The sequence below is a fragment of the Phyllobates terribilis genome, unplaced genomic scaffold (genome assembly GCF_046119375.1).
Source record: "Phyllobates terribilis strain yellow unplaced genomic scaffold, ASM4611937v1 Scaffold_1__5_contigs__length_1240528914, whole genome shotgun sequence".
In the NCBI taxonomy this organism is placed as follows: domain Eukaryota; kingdom Metazoa; phylum Chordata; class Amphibia; order Anura; family Dendrobatidae; genus Phyllobates; species Phyllobates terribilis.
This window is the reverse complement of record NW_027362761.1, coordinates 448,527,594-448,552,660: the sequence shown is the minus strand read 5'-3', so window position 1 is coordinate 448,552,660 and position 25,067 is coordinate 448,527,594. Positions and strand designations below refer to the sequence as shown.

Here is a 25,067-nt window from a genome sequence, read left to right as displayed (position 1 = left end):
TTTAATTATGACCATTCATATAATAAATGGATGTCATGTGTCCATGCAACCAAACAAACTGCATATGATGATAGATACGAATAGTCATTGACTGTATAATGTATTACCTGTGTAGTGGAAATCTCTTCCGCTTTCCTGCATCTTACATTGTGGCTTTCTTTCCTTGGCCATGAAATTCTCACTAGAATTGACTACTGTACATTGCTCCTCTTTCTGCCCTACCACGGTGTGTGTATGTATGTACAGTGTGTATGTGTGTGTGTGTGTGTGTGTGTGTATGTATATGTATGTGTATATATATATATATATATATTACTGTACAAACATGGTGTGCTACAGGGGTAAATTTTATACTGTGTACCTCTTTAATCTAACAAAACAGCCATCGGATTGGGACAAATTTTATTGTATCATCAGTGGGGTGTACAGACATCATTTATCTGACAATGCTATGGTATTCACATATTTCACTAATGCAAATTTAAAAAAAATAATTACTATATACTTGTAATCGTTCTGAAAAAAAAAGTGTTGACTTTTTCAAGACTGAGCCAATGGCAGAAAATGATATAAAATAGCCAAAGAAGAAATACTCCTGTACCCAATCCCACCATCCCAGTGCCACCAATGTGGAAGATCTCTTCAACTGGAAAGAACAATAAACTATAACTTTGTCTGGGCGTCTATTCATGTAGATCTGGAATTTTGACATGAACGACTTTTTAACTACTGTAACCAAAAAACATTTCCGCCTTCAGTCACGCTCTTATGTGTCACAAATAGTAAGCCGAAAATGGTCTAACTCTGCCCTAGTTGGAATTTTACCCAATAAATCCGTGTACTTTAGTCCATTTTTGTATCTGAGGTTTAGATGCCCAAACTGCCACTTCAGAAGAACAAGGCTGATCCAACTCCTCTATTGATGGATTTTGTTCAAAAGTCCATATTCTTTTAACAGAAAACCATTGTCTCAAGCCAGGCCTAATTGGTGCCATTAGACACCGGCTTAAATACCATACATCACAGTATTGGATCTCTAAACTGTACTTTTTTTTTTTTTTTGTGTGTTTTTTTTGTTATTTTAAGGCAAAGCTGAAAATAAGAAACGGTTTTAGAAAAGGGAACAGAACAAAGTAGAACTTCCCTGAGCGAAGCGTTGATGTTGTCTTTAGGACAACTCACATCCAAGTACAGTAGTTATCATTGAGACCAAGCGTCAGGAAAGGAGGCACTGTGCAGACTCCGCTCTGTGAATACAATATTGCCATGTACATGAGAAATTATAATATCCACCTTTTAATTATCTTGTAGTTTTAGGTCCAAAATCCTTATGTGGTTTATTATATATCCTTATAGCAGCTGGATCTCCTTTTTCTGATACTGAGCTCAAAATCCATTTCATAGACAGATCTGAAATATGACAATGCTGCTGCCTGCATACTGTTCCTAAAGGGGTATTCCCATCTCCAAGATCCCATCACCATATGTAGTAGGTGTAATAATAGCAAATGCCTCCAATTAGAAATGTATAGTTTTTCTGATACGTTGTGTCTTTCCTCATGTGCAGGGCATTGCAGTAGCTTAGGTATCCATGGTTATGACCACTGACATAGTGATAGGTAGCTAGTTGCTAGTGGTCGTAACCATGGATACCTAAGGTCCTGCAATGTTTGCACATGAGATAAACGACATAGCGAATCAGAAAAACTATACTACATTTCTAATTGGATGTATTTGCTAATATTATTATTATTACACCTACTACATATTGGGATAGGATTTTGGAGATGGGACTACCCCTTTAAGGATCCAGGACAGAAGCTCAAGTGGTCCTCCCAGTCTTTGTGTACCTGTGGCTGATATGTGACCAATGAAACCAATTAGTGGCCTCTGATGTCCTATGCCAAACTACTGGCATGACCATAATGCCACTGATAATACATGTGACTGCTAAGGCCATCAAATTGCCGCCCTGGTTAGGTGGTGGTCACTTTCAAACAAAGAGCGGTAGTACTGCCTGACTTTTCTGCATTTGATCTCGGGGAAATAAGACATTATAATTTCTTTTATTATATTATCACATCTGTGTTTTGGTTTTTTTTTTCTTTCAAATGTTAGATAACGCCTATAATAACAGTATGTGGTGTCTAGTGGTGTCAGCAGCATGTTTCTTTAATATTATGTCTGCAGTGCCCTTGGAGCACAGAAAAAGGAGCTTTAATCACTATAAAGTGTATATGTAATCAGTGCAGAATTTGGGATTTTTTTTTTTCCAATTATGGTATTTTCGTGTGGACATTCGCTTTGCACACTTTAGCAGCTGTTGCTCCATGGCATCTTGATATCACAGAATTTATTCATCTCCCATAGGGAGTTGATCAATTTTGGACACATGAGGTTGTTATAGGGCAATAATTGATGGACTAGAACTCATTTCAGAAGAGCTCACAAATTAATAATAGATATCCAGAACCTATTATTCTATAAACTATTATTCTCTAGCCAGGTTTTAACTATGTCAAAGTTTTTCTCCATCCATCTAATATTTTCCTCCATAGTTTCTTTTGCTTGTTGGACACAGCGGAGCTGGGAGCCGGTTTCTTTCAATGATTCAAAAAAATCTGTTGCCTAAAAAGAAATTAGGAAGAAATTACATAATTTGCCTTCACATTGTCGGTATTTATACTGTATTATAAAATCTAGGCACAAGGCTGTACACTGTATGCTCAAGACTGCACGTGAGAGGAGTTTATCCTCAGTAGCAACATAAAAACGAGATATTTTTTCTTACTGGGATAATGTGCATGTTGTTCACCGCTGTTTAATATCCCACCATAGTGGAGCCTTATTGGAGGTGTGGTAGGGAATAGGAAACAAAAAATAATTTCTGGTGTGGAAGCCCCCCAAGTACCACACAAGTACTCTAAATACAAAAATGTTATTTTTTGTGCATTTCTTTTAAATGTCCGGTCGCTTATATTATGTACTGAAATACCACATGAAAATCAGTCTGCTTTGAAGCTCTCCATATAGCTGAGCTATACGAAGACAGCAGAGTTAAGAGCCTATAGCAGTCCCCCGGCTGTCGTAGCCTGTCAGCGCCCCGCAATCGCATCACGGGGATCTGATGGGAACCAGTGCATGTGCACGGTCTGTGATGTCATTTACATACCACTGTCAGTGGCAAATGTGTCACCAGGTTTTTGCCACCTAAACTGAGAGAAACATAATGTAGAGGCAGAGACCCTGATTGCTGCAATATGTCGCTTACTGTGGATTTGATACATCAGTGATTTTATCACTAGAGGATTAGCAGGTAGTCAAGCATATTCATGAGCTCTCTATAACCCCGCCCCCACCACTGATTGGCAGATTTCTGTGTACACTACATGGACAGAGACCTGCCAATCAGTAGTGTGGGCGGGGTTATACAGAGCTCAGCATTCAGAGAATTGGTGGATATGTAGAAAATAACGGTGATTTTATCAAAATGACAACAAGAAGCCCTGTAAGTGACACATTGCTGGAATCAGGTTCTTTGCCCCTACATCATGCTGCTCTCAGATGAGGTAGCGAAACCCTGGTGACAGATTCCCTTTAACAGCCTCGGTCAGAATACAGTTCTGGCCACAACTGTTAGAGACAGATGTCGGTATCTGACTTGTGACTAGAGCTCAGCACCTAAGCCCCCTACACACCCGGCCCCCCAGAGCATATGCACCAAGGGCCGGAGCACTTCAGTGAAACGCATACCTAGCTGCACTCATGCAGAGGATTCATACTTACCATAGTTTGGGCAGCATGAATTGAATGACAGGTTCCCCTTTAAACACCAGGTTTAAGAACACCAACTTTCTCAAGCCTTCAAGGTTATTTATACTTAAGTTATTTTCTTTGACAAAATCATGAGGGAGGCTATTCCACAGATTAATAGTTTTTATGGTAAAGAAGCCTTGTCTACTCTGGATATTGAATCTTTTTTTCTCCAGGCGGAGTGAATACCCTGTTGTCTTTTGAAGGGGGGTTTACAGTAGTGTTCAAAATAATAGCAGTGTGTTCAAAAAAAGTTAAGCACAAAATCTTTATACTAGTGTTTATTTCCATGCATTGGGAACATTGCACACTGTTTTCTAATTCAAAACCTGAAGAGAAATGTATATAATTTTATAATTTTTAATTCTTTACAGAAAATAAAAAATGAACATTGGGCTGTTCTAAAAAATAGCAGTGTCTGCAGTTGTCTTTACAAACTTACAATATCTACTTTTTTTTTTTTTTTTTTTTTGAGGATTTAGCATTCCTGTGAATCACTAACCTAATATTTAGTTGTATACCCAGAGATTTTTAGAACTGCTTCACATCTATGTTGCATAGAGTCAACCAACTTCTGGCACCTGTCAACTGTTATTCCAGACCAGGATGTTTTGACTACATACCACAATTTTTTTCTGGCATTTGTTGGCTTTGCCTCAGAAACGGCATTTTTGATGTCGCCCCACAAGTGCTCTATTGGATTAAGGTCCAGGTATTGGGCTGGCCACTCCATAACCTCAATTTTGTTGGACTGGTACCATTATTTTGCTTTTTTTACTGGTATGTTTAGGGTCGTTGTCTTGTTGAAACACCCATTTCCAATGCATATCCTCTTTAGCGTAAGGCAACATGACCTCTAGTATTTTTATATATGCAAACTGGTCCATGATCCCTGGTATGCGGAAAATTGGTCCGACACCATAGTAAGATAAACATGCTGTTATGCACACGCCCGGACTGACTGGCGTGTGCGGGAGAAGTGGTTCCACTGGACCATGAACCGGAGAGTGCCTGGAGGGGCGTGACTAAGTATCTGGCCGATCCGACCAAGATGGCACGACGGCATACGACGCCAGTGCACCAGGGAGAAACCGGGCAGAGGGACCAGGTGCTACTCCAGGTCAAACTCCGGACACGGGGGTTGACCCACACAGGGATTACTGGAACAGGCAGGTTAGGCTGGCACAGACTGGTGGATATAAGCGAACACGGCAGGTATGCAGACGGGTGGATACAGGCGAATATGCAGGCAGGGAGGTACTGGCCGAAAGGACGGGCTGGAGCACAGAGAGGACAAGACCCAGTACAGACTGGGTCACAGAAACAGAACCGCAGATGCGGTAGCCAAACACAGCAGAGAGGGAACGCCCGAAGCGGTGGGCAAGAGCAGAGCAGGACGGGACTGCCGGAGCAGCGAGCACAAGCAGAGCAGGACAGGACTGCCGGAGCAGCGAGCAGATGCAGAGCAGGACAGGGCTGCCGGAGCAGCGAGCAGAAGCAGAGCAGGACAGGACTGCCGGAGCAGCGAGCAGATGCAGAGCAGAAACCGCAGGAGCGGCAAGCAAGGCAAGAGCAGAGTGGAAACCGCAAGAGCGGTAAACAAGGCAGGAGCAGAGCGGAAACCGCAGAGCGGCTAAGAAGGCCGCAGCAGAGCGTAAACCGCAGAGCAGCAAACAAGGCAGGAGCAGAGCGGAAACCGCAGAGCGGTAAACAAGGCAGGAGCAGAGCGGAAACCGCAGAGCGGCTAAGAAGGCCGCAGCAGAGCGGAAACCGCAGAGCGGCAAACAAGGCAGGAGCAGAGCGGTAAACAAGGCAGGAGCAGAGCGGAAACCGCAGAGCGGTAAACAAGGCAGGAGCAGAGCGGAAACCGCAGAGCGGTAAACAAGGCAGGAGCAGAGCGGAAACCGCAGGAGCGGCAAGCAAGGCAAGAGCAGAGCAGAAACCGCAAGAGTGGCAAGCTAAGCAGGAGCAGAGCGGAAACCGCAGAGCGGCTAAGAAGGCAGGAGCAGAGCGGAAACCGCAGAGCGGCAAACAAGGCAGGAGCAGAGCGGCGAACAAGGCAGGAGCAGAACGGAAACCGCAGAGCAGCAGACAAGGCAGGAGCAGAGCGGAAACCGCAGAGCGGCAGACAAGGCAGGGGGATAGGACTCTGTTCACAAAGAACAGACGGAGAAGGAAAGGCAGAACCAGAAGCACACACAGTACTTACAAAGAAGTAGCGAGCGTACACTAAATTCACAACAGAGGTACAGAGACGACGAGAAGGAATTTAGGAGCAAGTTCAGACTCTGCAGAAAGACGCAGAAAACAGACAAAGAGGGAAAAGGGAGAAAAGGCAAAAGTAGAAACGAGGCACAGACAACTAGGAACCGAGGAACGGGAACAAATACAGCAAGGCTGGGACACAAACAGGACTCTGTTCAGACGGGAACAGATACCGCAAGGCACAGACAACTGGAAACAGAGAAACGGGAACAAATACAGCAAGGCTGGGACACAAACAGGACTCTGTTCAGACGGGAACAGATACCGCAAGGCACAGACAGGCAGATCTAGGAATACAGCCCCTAGAAGGCGAAAGAACAGGCTAGAAGCGTGTTCACAAGAACAGACCACAGTTCAGACACAGAACTGGAGAACAGGCAGGAAAACAGGATAGGACCTGGCACGTCAGAGACAAAAAGCCAACTGACAGGACACAATGCTCAGGCGCCATCTTGAGGAAGAAGGTGGTATAAATACCCAAAGATGGACAGTAATAGGCTGAAGGTGCAACAGGGGCGTGTCCGCAGCAGGTACAAGAAACAGGAAGTTCAGCGGGCGTCGCCCTATGCAGCCAAAACAGACAAACAGACAGCAAGGAGGGAAGCCAGAGAGACATTCTGGACTGGAGATCAAGTGCGCGCTCTTGCACAGTGGGAGATGGACCACCATGCAAGGACGCCGCCAGGTATGTTACACATGATCATATCATAATGCTTGCACCACCATGCTCCACTGTATTCAGAGTGTACTGTGGCTTGAATGCAGAGTTTTGGAGTCGTCTGACCAATTGTCTGCGGCCCTTGGATCCAAAAAGAACAATTTTACTTTCATCAGGCCACAGAATGTTTCTCCATTTCTCTTTAGGCCAGTTGATGTGTTCTTTGGTAAATTGTATCCGCTTCAGTACATGTTTTTGTTTTTTTTTAACAGTGGGACTTTGCGGGGACTTCTTGCTAATAGTGAGGAGCGAGTATGCCTCATTAACCCTTTCGGCGAGTACACTCGGGTGCTCGCCAAGTATTTTGGCATGCTTGGCGTTTCAAGTGTCACGGCTGTTAGACAGCTGTGACACATGTAGAGATAGCCTGGTCGCCAGGCTATCTCTGCATGTATACACCCGAGCGTGCTCGCCGAAAGGATTAATGAGGCATACTCGCTGTCACGCAAGGTGTGGGAAAGACTTAGTTCAACACAATGGGAAGGGGGGAAGTGGAGACCTCCTAGGTTGATCTATCGTCACCCTGTCTCCCCTAACGTCCCTGTATTGGCTCTTCATCAAACGCCGCACACGCGTACCTCGCCCTGTCTTTCTCTCGCGTTTGGCTCAGGCTAGGGAAGGGAGGAGATAAGCACTAGTCGATCTCCACTAAACACTATAGACAACAAGGAAGGACAAAAGGGAGGTATAGCTCAGCTTTAGATGACTCCAGACAAATGCGCACATGGCCTCAAGCTTCAGAGAGGACAAAGTACTGCTCTTGCTAAAGCCTTCACAGGTAGTAATGAATATCGCTGGCACCTCCGCCTAGAACACACCAGGTATTTATACACCCAGGCCAGGGAGTTAATTAGCCAGAGGGAGGTAGCCGCTGGGTCCTTAAGAAAGCCTCTAAGAAGATGCCTGTAATGCCAAACGTAGAGATCTCCTCCAACCAACTGCAGGGCGACTTTCTGTCACTTCTGACACACCCGTGACACTCGCTCATCACTACTTGCTAAGAGATTAGCTTCACACAGGCATCTTCTAATTGTCACAGTACTCACAAGTAACTTGAGACTGTCTTTGATCATCCTGGAACTGATCATTGGCTGAGCCTTTGCCATTCTGGCTATGCTTCGATCCATTCAAATGGTAGTCTTCTGTTTTCTTCCACGTTTCTCTGGTTTTGCTTTCCATTTTAAAGCACTGGAGATAATTTTAGCTGAACAGCCTATCATTGTTTGCACTTCTTTATAATTTTTACCCTCTCCAATCAACTTTTTAATCAAAGTACGCTGTTCTGAAAAATGTCTCGAATGACCCATATTTCTCAGGCTTTCAAGGAGAAATGCATGTATAACATGTGCTGGCTTCACCCTTAAATAGGGGCCACCTGATTCACACCTGTTTCTTCACAGAATGATTGACCTCACTAATTGAACTCCACACTGCTATTATTTTGAACACACCCCCTTTCAATTAATTATTCAAATACACAGACTCAAAAACATGCAGATCATGAATGCGGAGTCTGTTGGTTTTCTTAGAATCTACTGCAACAACTGGTAAATTGTTTGACATGTGGTAATATAATTTATACCAAATACAGTGATTAATCTGGTTAGTCATATTGGACTGCTATTATTTTGAACACTACTATACATGAAACAACTTTTCACCATCTTTCTTTGTATGGACCATTGTGTACTTTTTACAAGATCATCATGTCCTCCCTTGGACATCTCTTCTCTAAACTAAATAAATGTAATTATTCTAATCTTTCATCATAACTGACATCCTCCATGCCTCTGACCAGTTTTGTGGCTCATCTTTGTACCTTTTCTAACTCCAGGGCATCCTTTCAATGAAATGGTGCACAGAACTGATCTGCAAATTCCAGAATGAGGTCGCACTAACACTTTGTAAAGTGGAAATATTATATCCCTATCCTGAGAGTCCATGACCCTTGGAATATATGTCAATATCTTGCTGGCCTTAAAACAAAACTGTACTTTCAACAAACTTTGCATAGATCAATAGTACAGATGTTTAGAGGAAAGGTTGTAATGTATCTGATTAGAGAAATCAGCTTCCTTCCCCACTTTATTAGACACTTCTTCCTCTCCCCGTCTCCTAAACTCACCATTCATTGTGAAAAAGCAGCTCAAGTCCGTCTTGCTCAGAGGATGTGACACAATCCATTATCCTCTATGGGGAAGGGGAGGAGGGGACAACAGCAGGGAAGGGGACAGACTGAAAACCATTGTGCAGAGCTCTATAACAAGTGTTTTACCTCAAATCAGAGGTTGATTCAGATCAACACCACTGAGCTTTGCAGTAAAATGGCCTCCAAGATGCTGCAGCTTGTCCCAGTGAGCTAAAAAAGTGAATGAAGAGCAGGTATTTCCCTCTCTGTGCTGTGTTGTATATGGAAGAAATCTCTGCAGCTCATCTCCTCCCCTAGCTATCAGTGGATTGCAAGGTTACAGAAAAAGCATGAAGGGTATAAGTCACATAATGGCCAGAAATGGTATATATTCCTCATGTACACACACAGGGCACCTTATTCTGAAAAGTTACTTAAAAGCACAGTTACCCTTTAACAGCATGCAATGTCTATCAGCTGCTTCTATGTAGTCTGTAATCTACAAGCAAGTACACCCAGAACCTTCGCTACAGGTGACTCTGGTTTCTCTCCCTCTAGAACATATGATGCCTGCAGACTATTAGTACTCATAAGAACAATAAAAAAACGTATTTAACAGTAAAAATGTAATCAAATAAAGTTTAATTTATAAAAAAATATCTATATTTTTTTTACCTCTTCCAGCCACTCTCTTGTAGAAAACAGTTTTGTTACACCGACAACCATGTCACCAATTGTACGAGATCCCAACTCAAACCTAGAACATACGTAAATCTCAGTTAGGAGAACACACCGGGTATATGAATGACAAACGAACATGAAGAACTTGCATACTTTTGAGTGAGTTGACGCCAGTTAGTCTTTAGAAACTTCCACGCCAACATGTGACCAACTTGGTTTCTGCTCACAGACACAACAATATGCGGAAGTTCTTGAGTTTTTACAAGATCTCCTTTCAAAGCCTCCTCCATGAGCCTAGGCAAGATGGATAATCATTCATGTTTACAAAATACAGAACAGGCAACACTAATCCCATTATAATCCAAGCCAAAAGGGATTTCCCAAAAAGCCTTTTATGTCATGTTGGTGGGACAGGTTATAGAACAGTTTTATGCCATGATTTACTGATATCCCTGAAGTGAAAATATAATTATGCAATACATAAATATTTGAAGGGGTATTAACGAATACATATATTTATACTAATTTGGCCTATCAGTAATGTTCTGCTGGTGGTCTGATCGCTGATTGTTCGCTGATCAGGAAACTAGATACAATATTCATGGGAAATACCATTTACAAGTAAATGTAAAATATAAACTGATGTATCATTATCTAACAATACAAAATGTATTATTACCACTGCAGCTTGTCGCGATCCTGAGTCATAGTCAGCGCATATTCAATCAGATGCATTTCACCAGTTGCAGCCGTTTTATATTTTTCAAACAAATAGTCCCAACCTTCCGATGTCTGAGCGCCCACAGCGTACACAGCCAAGACGACGTCACGCGGCAAACTGGGAAAATATAAAATGGGACAGGTTACCTGCGCAAGTATCACTGTAAGGTCACGGCCCCACTATCAGTATTTGGTCAGTATTCAGTCAGTATTTTTTCTCAGGAGTGGGAGCCAAAACCGGGTGAGGAACAATCAGAGAAAAGGTAGAATAGAAACTAGTCACCAATTCTGCATTTATCACCCACTCCTGAGAAAAAATACTGACTGAATACTGATAGTGGGACCATGGCCTAATACAAGTATTTGTAGACTGGTCTATATCCCTATTATACTGGCAGCATCTAATGCAATACAGCCCGTAAGAGAATTAATATAATGAATGCTCAATTTTCATATGTCTCAGCATACTATAATGTGGATTATTCCCTTAAACACCACGTGTCATGTCCACCATGTAAAAGCAATTTTTAAAACCTTAATTTTAAACTTGTTTGTCAATTTTTTAATAAGCACAAGGTTCTGTGACAGAAAGATTTCACTTTTTACTGACTGACTGTCACCTCTGCAGTGGGGCATCACTTAAAGGGGTTTTCCCACAAACCAAAGTTGACTTTAATCAATACATCTTGGAATAATAATAAGTTCCACAATTGGATGTGAATCACGTGAAGTCATTATCGCACTTTACTCCTCTTTGGTCAGACCTCATCTGGAATACTGCATCCAGTTTTGGGCACCACATTTTAACCCCTTCAGGACCCAGCCTATTTTGACCCTAAAGACCTTGGCATTTTTGTCAATTCTGACCAGTGTCCCTTTACGAAGTAAAAACTCTGGAACACTTCAACGGATCCTAGCGATTCTGAGATTGTCATTTCGTGACATATTGGGCTTCATGTTAGTATTAAATTTAGGTCGATAATATTTGCGTTTATTTGTGAAAAAATCAATAATATGGGAAAAATTTTGAAAATTTCAAATTTTCAAATTTTGAATTTTTATTCAGCTAAACCAGAGAGTGATGTGACACAAAATAGTTAATAAATAACATTTCCCACATGTCTACTTTACATCAGCACAATTTTGGAAAAAAAAAATTTTTTGGTAGGAAGTTTGAAGGGTTCAAAGTTCATCAGCAATTTATCTTTTTTCCAGCAAAAATTTTTTTTAGTGACCACATCACATTTGAAGTCCCTTTGAGGGGTGTACATGACAGAAAACACCCAAAAGTGACACCATTCCAAAAACTGCACCCCTCAAGCTACTCAAAACTACATTCAAGAAGATTATTAACCCTTCAGGTGCATCACAGGAACTAAAGCAACATGGAAGAAAAAAATGAACATTTTAATTTTTCTAACAAAAATTTTCTTTTAGCCTAAATTTTTTAATTTTCACATGGGTAACAGGATAAAATGCATCCTAAAATTTGTTGGGCAATTTCTCCTGAGTACACTCATACCTCATATGTGGTCATAAACCACTGTTTGGGCGCACGGCAGGGCTCAGAAGGGAAGGAGCGACATTTCACTTTTTGAATGGAAAATTAGCTCCAAAAGTCAAATTGCGCTCCTTCCGTTCTGAGCCCTGCCATGCGCCCAAACAGTGGTTTATGACCACATATGAGGTATCGGTGTACTCAGGAGAAATTGCCCAACAAATTTTAGGATGCATTTTATCCTGTTACCCATGTGAAAATTAAAAAATTTAGGCTAAAAGAAAATTTTTGTGAAAAAAAAAGTACTTTTTTGTTTTCACAGATCAATTTGTGAAGCACCTGGGGGTTTAAAGTGCTGACTATGCATCTAGATAAGTTCCCTAGGGGGTCTAGTTTCCAAAATGGGGTCACTTGTGGGGGAGCTCCAATGTTTAGGCACATCAGGGGCTCTCCAAACGCAACATGGTGTCCGCTAACAATTTGAGCCGATTTTCCATTCAATTTGTTAGCGGACACCATGTCGCGTTTGGAGAGCCCCTGATGTGCCTAAACAGTGGAGCTCCCTCACAAGTGACCCCATTTTGGAAACTAGACCCCCCAAGGCACCTATCTAGATGCATAGTGAGCAGTTGGAACCCCCAGGTGCTTCACAAATTAATCCGTAAAAATAAAAAAGTGTGTTTTTTTTCCACTTTTTCATTTTTACGAATCAATTTGTGAAGCACCTGGGGGTTCCAAGTGCTCACTATGCATCTAGATAGGTGCCTTGGGGGGTCTAGTTTCCAAAATGGGGTCACTTGTGGGGGAGCTCCACTGTTTAGGCACATCAGGGGCTCTCCAAACGCAACATGGCTCCAATTTGTTAGTGGACACCATGTCGTGTTTGGAGAGCCCGTGTGCCTAAACATTGGAGCTCCCCCACAAGTGACCCCATTTTGGAAACTAGACCCCCCAGGGAACTTATCTAGATGCATAGTGAGCACCCCCAGGTGCTTCACAAATTGTGTAGTGTATGTCAGGTTGGTGTGCGGTGTGGTATAGTGTAGTGTATACACCACACACACACAACCTCACATACACTACAACACACACACCAACCTGACAGCCTCCTCAGCTGAGTATGCCCTAGACTGGGATGAGCGGGACGGGCGGGACATTTTGTGTGCTGTGTGTGTGTGTAAAAAAAATAAATCGAAACTTTATTATAGTGTGAGTGTACGTGTGTGAGAGTGCTTGGTGTAACCTTCTGCAGTCACGTGTGGGGACTGTCAGGCGTAGGGGGCGCACTCAGGCACACGGGGTGCAGGAGGGGGCGCACTCAGGCACACGGGGCGCAGGAGGGGGCGCACTCAGGCACACGGGGCGCACTCAGGCACACGGGGCGCACTCAGGCACACGGGGCGCAGGAGGGGGCGCGCTGAGGCGCAGGAGGGGGTGGGCTGAGGCGTAGGAGGGGGCAGAAAGGGGGGGCAGGAAGTCGGCAGTAGCAGCAGCAGGGGGGGTGATCACTGGGGCAGAAGGGGGCAGGAGCCGACAGCAGCAAAGGGGGTAGGAGGCCGGCAGCAGCAGGGGGGGTGATCACTGGGGACGGTAGGGGTGATCACTGGGGACGGGGGGGTGATCACTGGGGACGGGGGGGGTGATCACTGGGGACTGGGGGGGTGATTACTGGGGACTGGGGGGTGATCACTGAGGACGGGGGGGTGATCACTGGGACAGGGGGATGATCACTGGGACAGGGGGGATGATCGGTGATCACAGGCGCAGGGGATTTACACTGAGCCTGCTGCTGCCTGTGATCACCGTACACCGGCTGTCAGAAGGAGAGCAGCAGCCGGTGAAGATGTGGGAGAGGGAGCGGAGGGAGCGGTAGGAAATTGGACTGGGGTGGAGGGGGGGGTGGTAGGGGATGGAGGGGAGGTGGTAGGGGAAGGAGGGGGGGTCGGGGGCTAAGTGGGGGCTGAAATCGGACAAGGGGGGAAATAATTACCGGCGGTGACAGCGGCGGCGGGGGTCGCTGGTGGCGGTGGATCGCTGGCGGGTCTGGGATCGACGTTGGATGTGGGTAATCAAACTCCTCAGCTTCCACGGAGGGGAAAGCTGGGCAGTTTGATTAGCCATAGTGAACATCCTCCTCCACATTTGATTGGAGGGCTAGCGTCACATGGACACTAGCCCTAATCAGATCTGGGGGGGGACAGAGGTGACACTCCCCCCAGCCAATGGCTGATGCTATAAGCATCAGGCCATGCCCAGATTTAAATATTTCACCAATTTTCATTGGTGAAATATTTAATTCATTCCGATTGGCAGTTTCACTAAAAGTGAAAATGAAACTGCCAATCGGAGGGGTCCCAGGCACGGGGGGGGGGTTAATCCACCCCCCCTGGGGTCAACTACAGGATGTCCAGTTGCAGTAGCAACTGTGACACCTGAGCGACCCCGCTCGCAGGCGCTGCAGGGGCGCGATCCCTCCATGTCACAGACGCTGTGACATGGGTGGGGAACGCACCGATTTCCATGTCACAGACGCTGTGACACGGGTCGGGAAGGGCATTTTAAAAAAGACATCGACAAACTGAAGCAAGTTCAGAGAAGAGCGACCAGAATGGTGACCGGTCTGCAAACCATGTCCTATGAAGAACGGTTACAGGATTTGGGAATGTTTAGCTTGCAAAAAAGAAGACTGAGAGGAGACTTATATCTGTCTACAAATATCTCAAGGGCTGTCACATTGTAGAAGGATCATCTTTATTCTCATTTGCACAAGGAAAGACTAGAAGCAATGGGATGAAACTGAATGGGAGGAGACAGATTAGATATTAGAAAAAACTTTTTGACAGTGAGGGTGATCAATGAGTGGAACAGGCTGCCACGAGAGGTGGTGAGTTCCCCTTCAATGGATGTCTTCAAACAGAGGCTGGACAAGGGGTTGGACCAGATGACTCAGGAGGTCCCTTCCAACTCTACCATTCTATGATTCTATGTGTTTAAATAAAATATCCTGGGCATTTCCCTGCCTCTTTTTATAACAATGTTTTACTTCAAAGAAAGAATCATTTGTGATCCCATGCTGTAATCTCTGTATACTTTTTCTCTCCCCTGCCCAGGAGATGTGGTATGATCAGACCATGTCCCTGTACGGTCAGACACAGCCATTACACAGGACACAGCAGGGGCACATTTATAAGATTATCTCAGCACAGGAACATTTTAAACACATCTAATTGCGGAACTTATGATTTCAAAATCTATTGATTAAAATGAACTTTTGTTTGTGGGAAAATCCCTTTCAGCCCTCTATGTGTAGTGCGGGATCTGTCACTCTCTACCTGTCCTCCATGTGTAGTGCGGGATCTGTCACTCTCTACCTGTCCTCCATGTGTAGTGTGGGGTCTATCTCTCTCTACCTGTCCTCCATGTGTAGTGCGGGGTCTGTCACACGCTACCTGTCCTCCATGTGTAGTGTGGGATCTGTCACTCTCTAGCTGCCCTCCATGTTTAGTGCGGGGTCTGTCACTATCTACCTGTTCTCCATGTGTAGTGTGGGGTCTATCTCTCTCTACCTGTCCTCCATGTGTAGTGGGGGGGTCTGTCACTCTCTACCTGTCCTCCATGTGTAGTGCGGGGTCTGTCACTATCTATTTGCTCTCCATCTGTAATGTAGGGATCTGTCACTCTCTACCTGCCCTCCATGTGTAGTGCGGGGTCTGTCACCATCTACCTGCCCTCCATGTGTAGTGTGGGGTCTGTTACTCTCTACCTGCCCTCCATGTGTAGTGTGGGGTCTGTCACACTCTACCTGCCCTCCATGTGTAGTGTGGGGTCTATCTCTCTCTACCTGTCCTCCATGTGTAGTGGGGGGGTGTAGCATCGGCGTCTCTGCCCCGTTCTAGGCAGAGACGCCGTCCCTCTCTCCTCCCCGCTCCTGGCGCGGCGTCCTCCAGCGCTGCTCTCCCCGCTGCTTCCGGCACGCACTCCTTCCCCGGCAGTGTGCTTAGGGCGCGCGCGCGCGTGCTCCCCCTCTCTTAAAGGGACCGCGCGCGCCGTCCTAAGGAGTCCCCGGCCAATTGCCGGAGGACCTCCCATATAAAAGGCACCTCCTCCAAAATGGAGGTGCCCGAGCAATGTTGTAGCACTGTTCACTACTCTGCTTCAGCCCTCAGGTCCCGTTGCCAGTTACCTGCCAGATACCTGCCAGATTCCTGACAGTCTGCTGTCTAATTCCTGCCTGATATCCTGCTACCTGCCTGCTAGCCTGAGGTCCGACGGTCTGCCTTCCAACTTCTGTCAGTCTGTCTAAGGACCAGCTTGCCCGCTCACCTGGGAGCGCACATCTTCTACCTGCCTGCTTGCCTGAGGTCCGACGGTCTGCCTTCCAACTCCTGTCAGTCTGTCTAAGGACCAGCTTGCCGGCTCACCTGGGAGCGCTCATCTGCTGCCTGTCTGCTAGCCTACCAGGAGGCTCTGCCGTCACGTGCTGTGACCACCCGCCTGTCCAGAGACTCCTGCCCGCTCACCTGGGAGCGCTCATCTGCTACCTGTCTGTTGGTCTTCCTGGAGGCTCCACCGTCACATGCTGTGACCACCCGATTATCCAGAGACTCTCGCCTGCTCACCTGGGAGCTCCCGTCTATCATCTGCCGCCACAGGTCGTACCAATCCTTTACCCAGAGACTGCCCCGGTCACTTGCCGTGACCTCCTGCCCGTTCATCCAGAGACTGCCCCGGTCACTTGCTGTGACTGCCTGCCCGTCTACCCTGGTCGCCACCCGCTCCCTTACAAGGACCGCCCCCTTGTATAGTAGCTCAGAGGTTCCGCCTCCCAGACCCGTTACAGTTTGCTCGGGCCATGGAACCCGGTGGCACCCAAGCTCCCTCGCTCTCGGACCTGTGTCATGAACTGTCCCGTCAGAGGTCCCAACAGGAGTCCATCCTGGGTCACCTGCGGAATGTCAATTCTCGCCTGGACACTCTGACTGCTCTGCCTGCAACCACCGCCAGTGCCATGACTCGCAATCCGGCAGCTCCACTGCCCACTAATAACATGGTATCCTACCCCGGACCCCGGCTTTCTGCACCTCCTCGTTTCGGAGGCGACTCCGCCCAGGCTCGGGGCTTCATAAATCAGTGCACCCTGCACTTTGAACTCCTGTCTCACCAGTTTAACTCCGACCGGGCCAAAATTGCCTTCATCATGTCCCATCTCACCGGAGAGGCCCTGGCCTGGCTAAATCCTCTATGGGAGAGAGGAGACCCCCTGGTGTCCGACTTGCCTGCCTTTCTCACGGCTTTCCGGAAAGTCTTCGACGAACCCGGACGGAAGACCTCATCCGCATCATCTCTGCTACGCCTCCGTCAGGGAAGTCTCACCGTGGGCCAATATGCCATACGGTTCCGTACCCTTGCCTCGGAGCTGGCCTGGGATAATGACGCTCTGGTTTCCGTCTTCTGGGAGGGTCTGTCCGGCCGTATTAAAGATGAACTTGCCGGTCGGGACATTCCTACCACTCTCGATGACCTAATAACTCTTGCCACCCGGATTGACCTGCGGTTCCAGGAGCGTGCCAAAGAGGTCACCCGTGAGAGGAGGTTTCCACGTCTAGCTCCTACTTTTCAGAAACCCGTCACTCCCTCCGTCTCTCCTCAGCTACACTCTCCTGAGCCTATGCAGGTCGACCAGACCAAGATGGTCGGTTCTCGCCAAGAATCTCGCCGAGCCGAGGGAAGCTGTTTCTATTGTGGCAGTATGAAGCACTTCATCCGTGCCTGCCCGGAAAAGCCGGGAAACGCCAGTGTCTAGGACCACTCGGAGAGGTCGTCCTAGACAAAAGTAAGCCCTCTCCGTCTCTGACCTTACCGGTCTCTATTGCTTGGGGAGAAAACCGTCTCTTTGAACTCGCCCATCTGGATTCTGGAGCTGCTGGAAACCTCATCTCCCAGTCTCTGGTAGAGAGATACCATATTCCCACCAAGTCCCTGGCTGAACCATTGTCAGTCGCCTCCGTGGATGGAAGACTTCTCTCGGAGACCATCCTGCTCGTCACTGAACCGATAACCCTGCAGGTGGGAATGCTGCACTCTGAGGAGATCTCATTCCATGTGCTGTCCGGACTTTCTCACTCCCTGTTGCTAGGTCTACCTTGGCTCCAGACACATGAACCCGTATTGAACTGGCGGTCCGGTGAAGTACTCCGATGGGGTCCTGACTGCCATAGGACCTGCCTGGTCCCGGTCCGTCCACTTCGCCCTCTGCCTACTCCAGCTAACTTACCTGGTCTCCCGGCTCCCTACTGGCCCTATGCGGACGTCTTCGGTAAGAAGGAAGCTGAGACGTTGCCACCCCATAGGCCATACGATTGCCCGATCGACCTGGTACCTGGCACCACTCCTCCCCGTGGGCGTATCTACCCGTTGTCTGCAGCCGAGACCCGAGCCATGTCTGAGTACATTGAAGAGAATCTGGCTAGGGGATTTATCCGAAAATCTACCTCCCCGGCTGGAGCCGGATTCTTCTTTGTCAAAAAGAAAGACGGCTCGCTACGTCCCTGTATTGACTACAGAGGACTCAATCTCATCACAGTAAAAAACAAATATCCCCTGCCACTCATCTCCGAATTGTTTGACCGTCTCAAGGGCGCCAGGATCTTCTCCAAGCTGGATCTACGAGGAGCGTATAATCTGGTCCGTATCCGTCAAGGAGACGAGTGGAAGACGGCATTCAATACCCGGGACGGTCACTACGAGTACCTTGTGATGCCCTTCGGTCTCTGTAATGCTCCCGCAGTCTTTCAGGAACTAGTCAACGACATCTTCCGTGACCTCCTGTACTCCTGCGTAGTGGTATACCTGGACGATATCTTGGTCTTCTCTCCGGATCTCCCCACACACCGGAGGGATGTTCGTCAGGTCCTGCTTAGGCTTCGGCAGAACCACCTTTACGCCAAATACGAGAAGTGCCTCTTCGATCAGACCTCCCTTCCGTTCTTGGGCTATGTCATCTCCCAAACAGGTCTGCAAATGGATCCCGAGAAGCTCTCTTCCGTTCTAAAATGGCCTCGTCTTGAAGGTTTGAAGGCGATACAGCGATTCCTGGGCTTCGCTAATTATTATCGTCTTTTCATCCCACACTTCTCGTCTCGGACTGCTCCCATATCTGCACTTACCCGTAAGGGGGCTAACCCCAGGACATGGTCGCCTGAAGCCGAGGAGGCCTTCCTTTCCCTAAAGAAAGCCTTCGCCTCTGCTCCCGTCCTGCACCGTCCGGACTGTAATAAACAATTCTACCTGGAGGTTGATGCCTCCTCCTCCGGAGCCGGAGCGGTGCTCACCCAGAAGTCTTCTTCCGGGAGAATGGTAACGTGCGGCTTCTTCTCCAAAATCTTCTCCTCGTCGGAGCGCAACTACTCCATTGGAGACCGGGAATTGCTAGCCATCAAATTGGCACTGGGAGAGTGGCGCTATCCGCTTGAAGGGGCTCTCTACCCGGTAATTATCTACACGGATCACAAAAACCTGGCATATCTCCAAAATGCCCAGAGACTCAATCCTCGCCAGGCCCGGTGGTTGTTGTTTTTTGCCCGCTTCGACTTCATTCTTCATTTCCGTCCGGCGGACAAGAACGTCAAAGCTAATGCCTTGTCCCGGTCCTTCCTGTCCTCCGATCAAGAGGAGGAACCTACGCACATCATCGACTCCTCCAAGGTGATGAATGTGGCCCCCTTGGATCTGACTCGTCTTCCACCCGGTAAGACGTTCGTAGCTGTGCCAGATCGGGAGAGGGTTCTTCGCTGGGGACATTCTTCTAAACTAGCTGGCCATGCTGGCCAAAAGAAGACCTTCCAACTTATTACCCGGCATTACTGGTGGCCTACCCTGCGTAAGGACGTGGTAGACTTCGTCGCGGCATGTTCATCCTGTGCCCGTAACAAAGTTCCCCGACATCTACCTGCCGGCCATCTCCTGCCCCTTCCCGTACCTGCTGCTCCTTGGCAACACATCGCTATGGACTTTATCACCGACCTTCCAGTTTCTGCCGGTTGTACTGTCATTTGGGTTGTCGCTGACCGTTTTTCTAAGATGGCCCACTTCATTCCCCTGCCTGGTCTTCCGTCTGCACCCGAGCTGGCTAAAGACTTTATCCGCCACATCTTCCGTCTCCATGGTCTGCCCCTCCACATTGTGTCGGATCGTGGGGTTCAGTTCACCTCTCGCTTCTGGAGAGCCACATGTAAGCTGCTGGATATTATCCTGGATTTCTCCTCCGCTTACCACCCTCAGTCCAATGGTCAAGTGGAGCGGATCAATCAGATCTTGTCCAGCTACCTCCGGCACTTCGTTGATGCTCACCACTCTGACTGGGTGGATCTCCTACCATGGGCCGAGTTCTCTTATAACAACCATGAGAGCGAGTCCTCTTCTAAATCCCCGTTTTTTATAGTCGGTGGCCAACATCCCCAGATTCCACTTCCTGTCTCCGTTTCTGTGGACAACCCTGCTGCGGAGTCTCTTGTCAGCGAATTTTCTACTATTTGGGAGAGCACCAGGTCCGCTCTTCTTCTCTCCTCTGAGCGGATGAAGAGATATGCTGATAAGAGACGTCTGGATCCGCCCCAATTCCGTCCGGGAGACAAGGTTTGGCTCTCATCCAAACATGTGCGGCTCAAAGTACCCTCCTACAAGTTGGGTCCTCGATTCATCGGCCCCTTCGAAGTCCTCAGGCAAATTAACCCTGTGGCCTACAAATTAAAACTCCCGGCCACCCTACGGATCCCCAACTCCTTCCACGTATCTCTCCTCAAACCCGTTGTCTTTAACTTTTTTTCCAAAAATCCAGGTGCCCCTCCTGCTCCGGTTTCCGCTGATGACATCTTTGAGGTAGAGAGTATTCTGGCCTCCAAGAGGGTAAGAGGAAAAACCTTTTTTCTGGTAGATTGGAAGGGGTTTGGTCCTGAGGAGAGAACTTGGGAACCCAGGGAGAACATCAACGCCCCGCTTCTCCTTGAGAAATTTCTTTCTGGACAAAAAAAGAGGGGGCCTAAAGGGGGGGGTACTGTAGCATCGGCGTCTCTGCCCCGTTCTAGGCAGAGACGCCGTCCCTCTCTCCTCCCCGCTCCTGGCGCGGCGTCCTCCAGCGCTGCTCTCCCCGCTGCTTCCGGCACGCGCTCCTTACCCGGCAGTGTGCTTAGGGCGCGCGCGCGCGCGCGCTCCCCCTCTCTTAAAGGGACCGCGCGCGCCGTCCTAAGGAGTCCCCGGCCAATTGCCGGAGGACCTCCCATATAAAAGGCACCTCCTCCAAAATGGAGGTGCCCGAGCAATGTTGTAGCACTGTTCACTACTCTGCTTCAGCCCTCAGGTCCCGTTGCCAGTTACCTGCCAGATACCTGCCAGATTCCTGCCAGTCTGCTGTCTAATTCCTGCCTGATATCCTGCTACCTGCCTGCTAGCCTGAGGTCCGACGGTCTGCCTTCCAACTTCTGTCAGTCTGTCTAAGGACCAGCTTGCCCGCTCACCTGGGAGCGCACATCTTCTACCTGCCTGCTTGCCTGAGGTTCGACGGTCTGCCTTCCAACTTCTGTCAGTCTGTCTAAGGACCAGCTTGCCCGCTCACCTGGGAGCGCTCATCTGCTGCCTGTCTGCTAGCCTACCAGGAGGCTCTGCCGTCACGTGCTGTGACCACCCGCCTGTCCAGAGACTCCTGCCCGCTCACCTGGGAGCGCTCATCTGCTACCTGTCTGTTGGTCTTCCTGGAGGCTCCACCGTCACATGCTGTGACCACCCGATTATCCAGAGACTCTCGCCTGCTCACCTGGGAGCTCCCGTCTATCATCTGCCGCCACAGGTCGTACCAATCCTTTACCCAGAGACTGCCCCGGTCACTTGCCGTGACCTCCTGCCCGTTCATCCAGAGACTGCCCCGGTCACTTGCCGTGACCTCCTGCCCGTTCATCCAGAGACTGCCCCGGTCACTTGCTGTGACTGCCTGCCCGTCTACCCTGGTCGCCACCCGCTCCCTTACAAGGACCGCCCCCTTGTATAGTAGCTCAGAGGTTCCGCCTCCCAGACCCGTTACAGGGGGTCTGTCACTCTCTACCTGTCCTCCATGTGTAGTGTGGGGTCTGTGACTCTCTACCTGCTCTCCATGTGTAGTGTGGGGTCTATCTCTCTCTACCTGCTCTCCATGTGTAGTTTGGGGTCTGTCACTCTCTACCTGCCCTCCATGTGTAGTGTGGGGTCTCTCATTATCTACCTGTCCTCCATGTGTAGTGTGGGGTCTGTCACTCTCTACCTGCCCTCCATGTGTAGTGTGGGGTCTGACACTCTCTACCTGCTCTCCATGTGTATTGTGGGGTCTGTCACTCTCTACCTGCTCTCCATGTGTAGTTTGGGGTCTGTCACTCTCTACCTGCCCTCCATGTGTAGTGTGGGGTCTCTCATTATCTACCTGTCCTCCATGTGTAGTGCGGGGTCTGTCACTATCTACCTGTCCTCCATGTGTAGTGTGGGGTCTATCTCTCTCTACCTGTCCTCCATGTGTAGTGGGGGGTCTGTCACACTCTACCTGTCCTCCATGTTTAGTGTGGGATCTGTCACTCTCTAGCTGCCCTCCATGTGTAGTGCGGGGTCTGTCACTATCTACCTGTCCTCTATGTGTAGTGCGGGATCTGTCACACTCTACCTGTCCTCCATGTGTAGTGCAGGGTTTGTCACTCTCTACCTGTCCTCCATGTGTAGTGTGGCGTCTATCTCACTCTACCTGTCCTCCATGTGTAGTGCGGGGTCTGTCACACTCTACCTGTCCTCCATGTGTAGTGTGGCGTCTATCTCACTCTACCTGTCCTCCATGTGTAGTGCGGGGTCTGTCACACTCTACCTGTCCTCCATGTGTAGTATGGGGTCTGTCACACTCTACCTGTCCTCCATGTGTAGTGTGGCGTCTATCTCACTCTACCTGTCCTCCATGTGTAGTGCGGGGTCTGTCACACTCTACCTGTCCTCCATGTGTAGTGTGGGGTCTGTCACACTCTACCTGTCCTCCATGTGTAGTGCGGGGTCTGTCACTATCTACCTGTCCTCAATGTGTAGTGTGGGGTCTGTCACGCTCTACCTGCTCTCCATGTGTAGTGTGGGGTCTGTCACACTCTACCTGTCCTCCAAGTGTAGTGCGGGGTCTGTCACTATCTACCTGCCCTCCATGTGTAGTTGAGGAGCTGAGCTCTGTGATCAGTTGCAGCCAGTATACAGATCCCAGTGCAGATACAGAGAACCTGCTCTGGACCTTGGAAAAGTAAATACCATGTAATTGTAATATTTGAACGCACTGCTGGCTGTGGTCTGGCGGCATCAGAGAAGTTCCGGCTGCTGCAGTTTAATGCTGATCAGGGGGGTGCTGGGTGTCCTTAGGATAGCCCATCAATAAAAAAAAATAAAGCCCAGTCCCTTTAATATATGATGTGTTTATATACCATTAGTAAAAACTTCTGTATTCCGTATTTGAGGCCATTTTTAGTACTCAAATCTTTGGCCCTGGAGAGTTGCTGCAAAGGCGATGTAGGGGCAATGAGTGACCTTTGCAAATCACTTGCATGTTAAATGTCATCTAAGTGATTAAATGACTGGTATTGGCCTTTTCTTAGATTCTGGCAGTCAGAGCAGAGCGGCAGCTGTATAATACAGATGGCACCAAGGTGATGGTACCAGCAGGTGATGGCACTAGCACAGCTCCTATGCTTGTGCCATCTGCGCAGATGATTTGGAACTCAAAATCCAGAGCCCTGACTGATAAATACTGCTGATATGAGGTGAGGATTCACTTTAAGTACATTACTTTGAGCTTGCGAGTACTTATTATCCATTTCCTAAAGTAAGGAATAGAGTAATAAATACATACTATGTCCAGACATGGTAATACAAAGGTTACTTAGTCTTTTACTCTGTTCCTTACAGCTATAATCTAAGGATCACAACGTCTAGAAACCCATCTGTATAAAGTGGTTTAAATGATCTTAAACACTGCAGAAACCTCAGGGATCCATTAGACTCCTTCCAGTTGTTAAAGTACTCCTGGGCCTTCTGAACACATGGCTGGTATTTACGGAAACAAGCAAACACAAGAAGAGAACTGCGGAGCATCCGCTCAGACACCGTGCCGTCATCCGTCCATGACTGGGCATCTATAAGATTGCGGAGAAGATTTACAATATAAGCCTGTGGACAAGAAAGGGTACAATGTAGCAAGGTACAGCAGACATGTCACTGCTCAATGTAAATGATTTATCTAGAATTACTTTCATCTTGTCTTCAATCTCTTTCATATCTCTCTTTTCCATTAATTTGTATATAGGGACCAGTTCATCCATTCCTTGGAAAACTGGCATGATGCGATCTTCCTTTGTCAGGTACATTGTTAAGCTAAGAGCTTTGTCAATGGGCAGACGACCAATGCTGAGAAGAAGAAAAAGAAATCATGTAATCATATTTATATATATATATATATATATATATATATATATATATACACTGCTCAAAAAAATAAAGGGAACACTCAAATAACACATTCTAGATCTGAATGAATGAAATATTCTCATTGAATACTTTGTTCTGTACAAAGTTGAATGTGCTGACAACAAAATCACACAAAAATCATCAATGGAAATCAAATTTATTAACCAATGGAGGCCTGGATTTGAAGTCACCAACAAAGTTAAAGTGGAAAAACACACTACAGGCTGAACCAACTTTGATGTAATGTCAATATATATATACACACACACACACACACATTATACATATAATTTATATACACTGGCACTATACAGCGTATATTACTATTATATGATACATTTTATCATTGTGTTGTGTAACTTGTAAAACTCAATTTATGTGTAACCCGATAATACATCATTATTCTTCTGAACACCAAGATGGTCAAAGTGGTATATTAGGTTTATTATTCACTGCACTGAATATATATCACAGAATCATAGAATGTTAGAGTTGGAAGGTACCTCTCGGACTGATGTCTGTCCAGCCTCTGTTTGAAGACTTCCATTGAAGGAGAACTCACCACCTCTCGTGGCCGCCTGTTACACTAGTTAATATCACTCTCACTGTCAAAAAGTTTTTTAGAATACCTAATCTGTATCTTCTCCCTTTCAGTTTCATTCCATTGCTTCTCATGTTTCCATGTGTAAATGAGAATAAGGGTGATCCCTCTACAGTATGACATCCCTTCAGATATTTGT

At 47.4% G+C, this 25,067-nt stretch overlaps 1 protein-coding gene across 1 annotated transcript in view; it reads right to left on the bottom strand.

Moving 5' to 3' along the window:
- Positions 1–390: 390 nt before the first annotated feature.
- ERAP1 (endoplasmic reticulum aminopeptidase 1) overlaps positions 391–25,067 on the bottom strand; it is a 58,381-nt gene continuing 33,704 nt past the window's right edge. Inside the window, exons 14-19 of the mRNA XM_073678195.1 lie at positions 24,111–24,267; positions 23,846–24,030; positions 10,285–10,443; positions 9,759–9,899; positions 9,600–9,681; positions 391–2,628 (exon numbers count right to left, since the gene is read on the bottom strand). Of these exons, the coding sequence (XP_073534296.1) occupies positions 2,482–2,628; positions 9,600–9,681; positions 9,759–9,899; positions 10,285–10,443; positions 23,846–24,030; positions 24,111–24,267 (871 nt within the window). The 3' untranslated portion in view covers positions 391–2,481. The remainder of the gene's footprint in view (positions 2,629–9,599; positions 9,682–9,758; positions 9,900–10,284; positions 10,444–23,845; positions 24,031–24,110; positions 24,268–25,067) is intronic.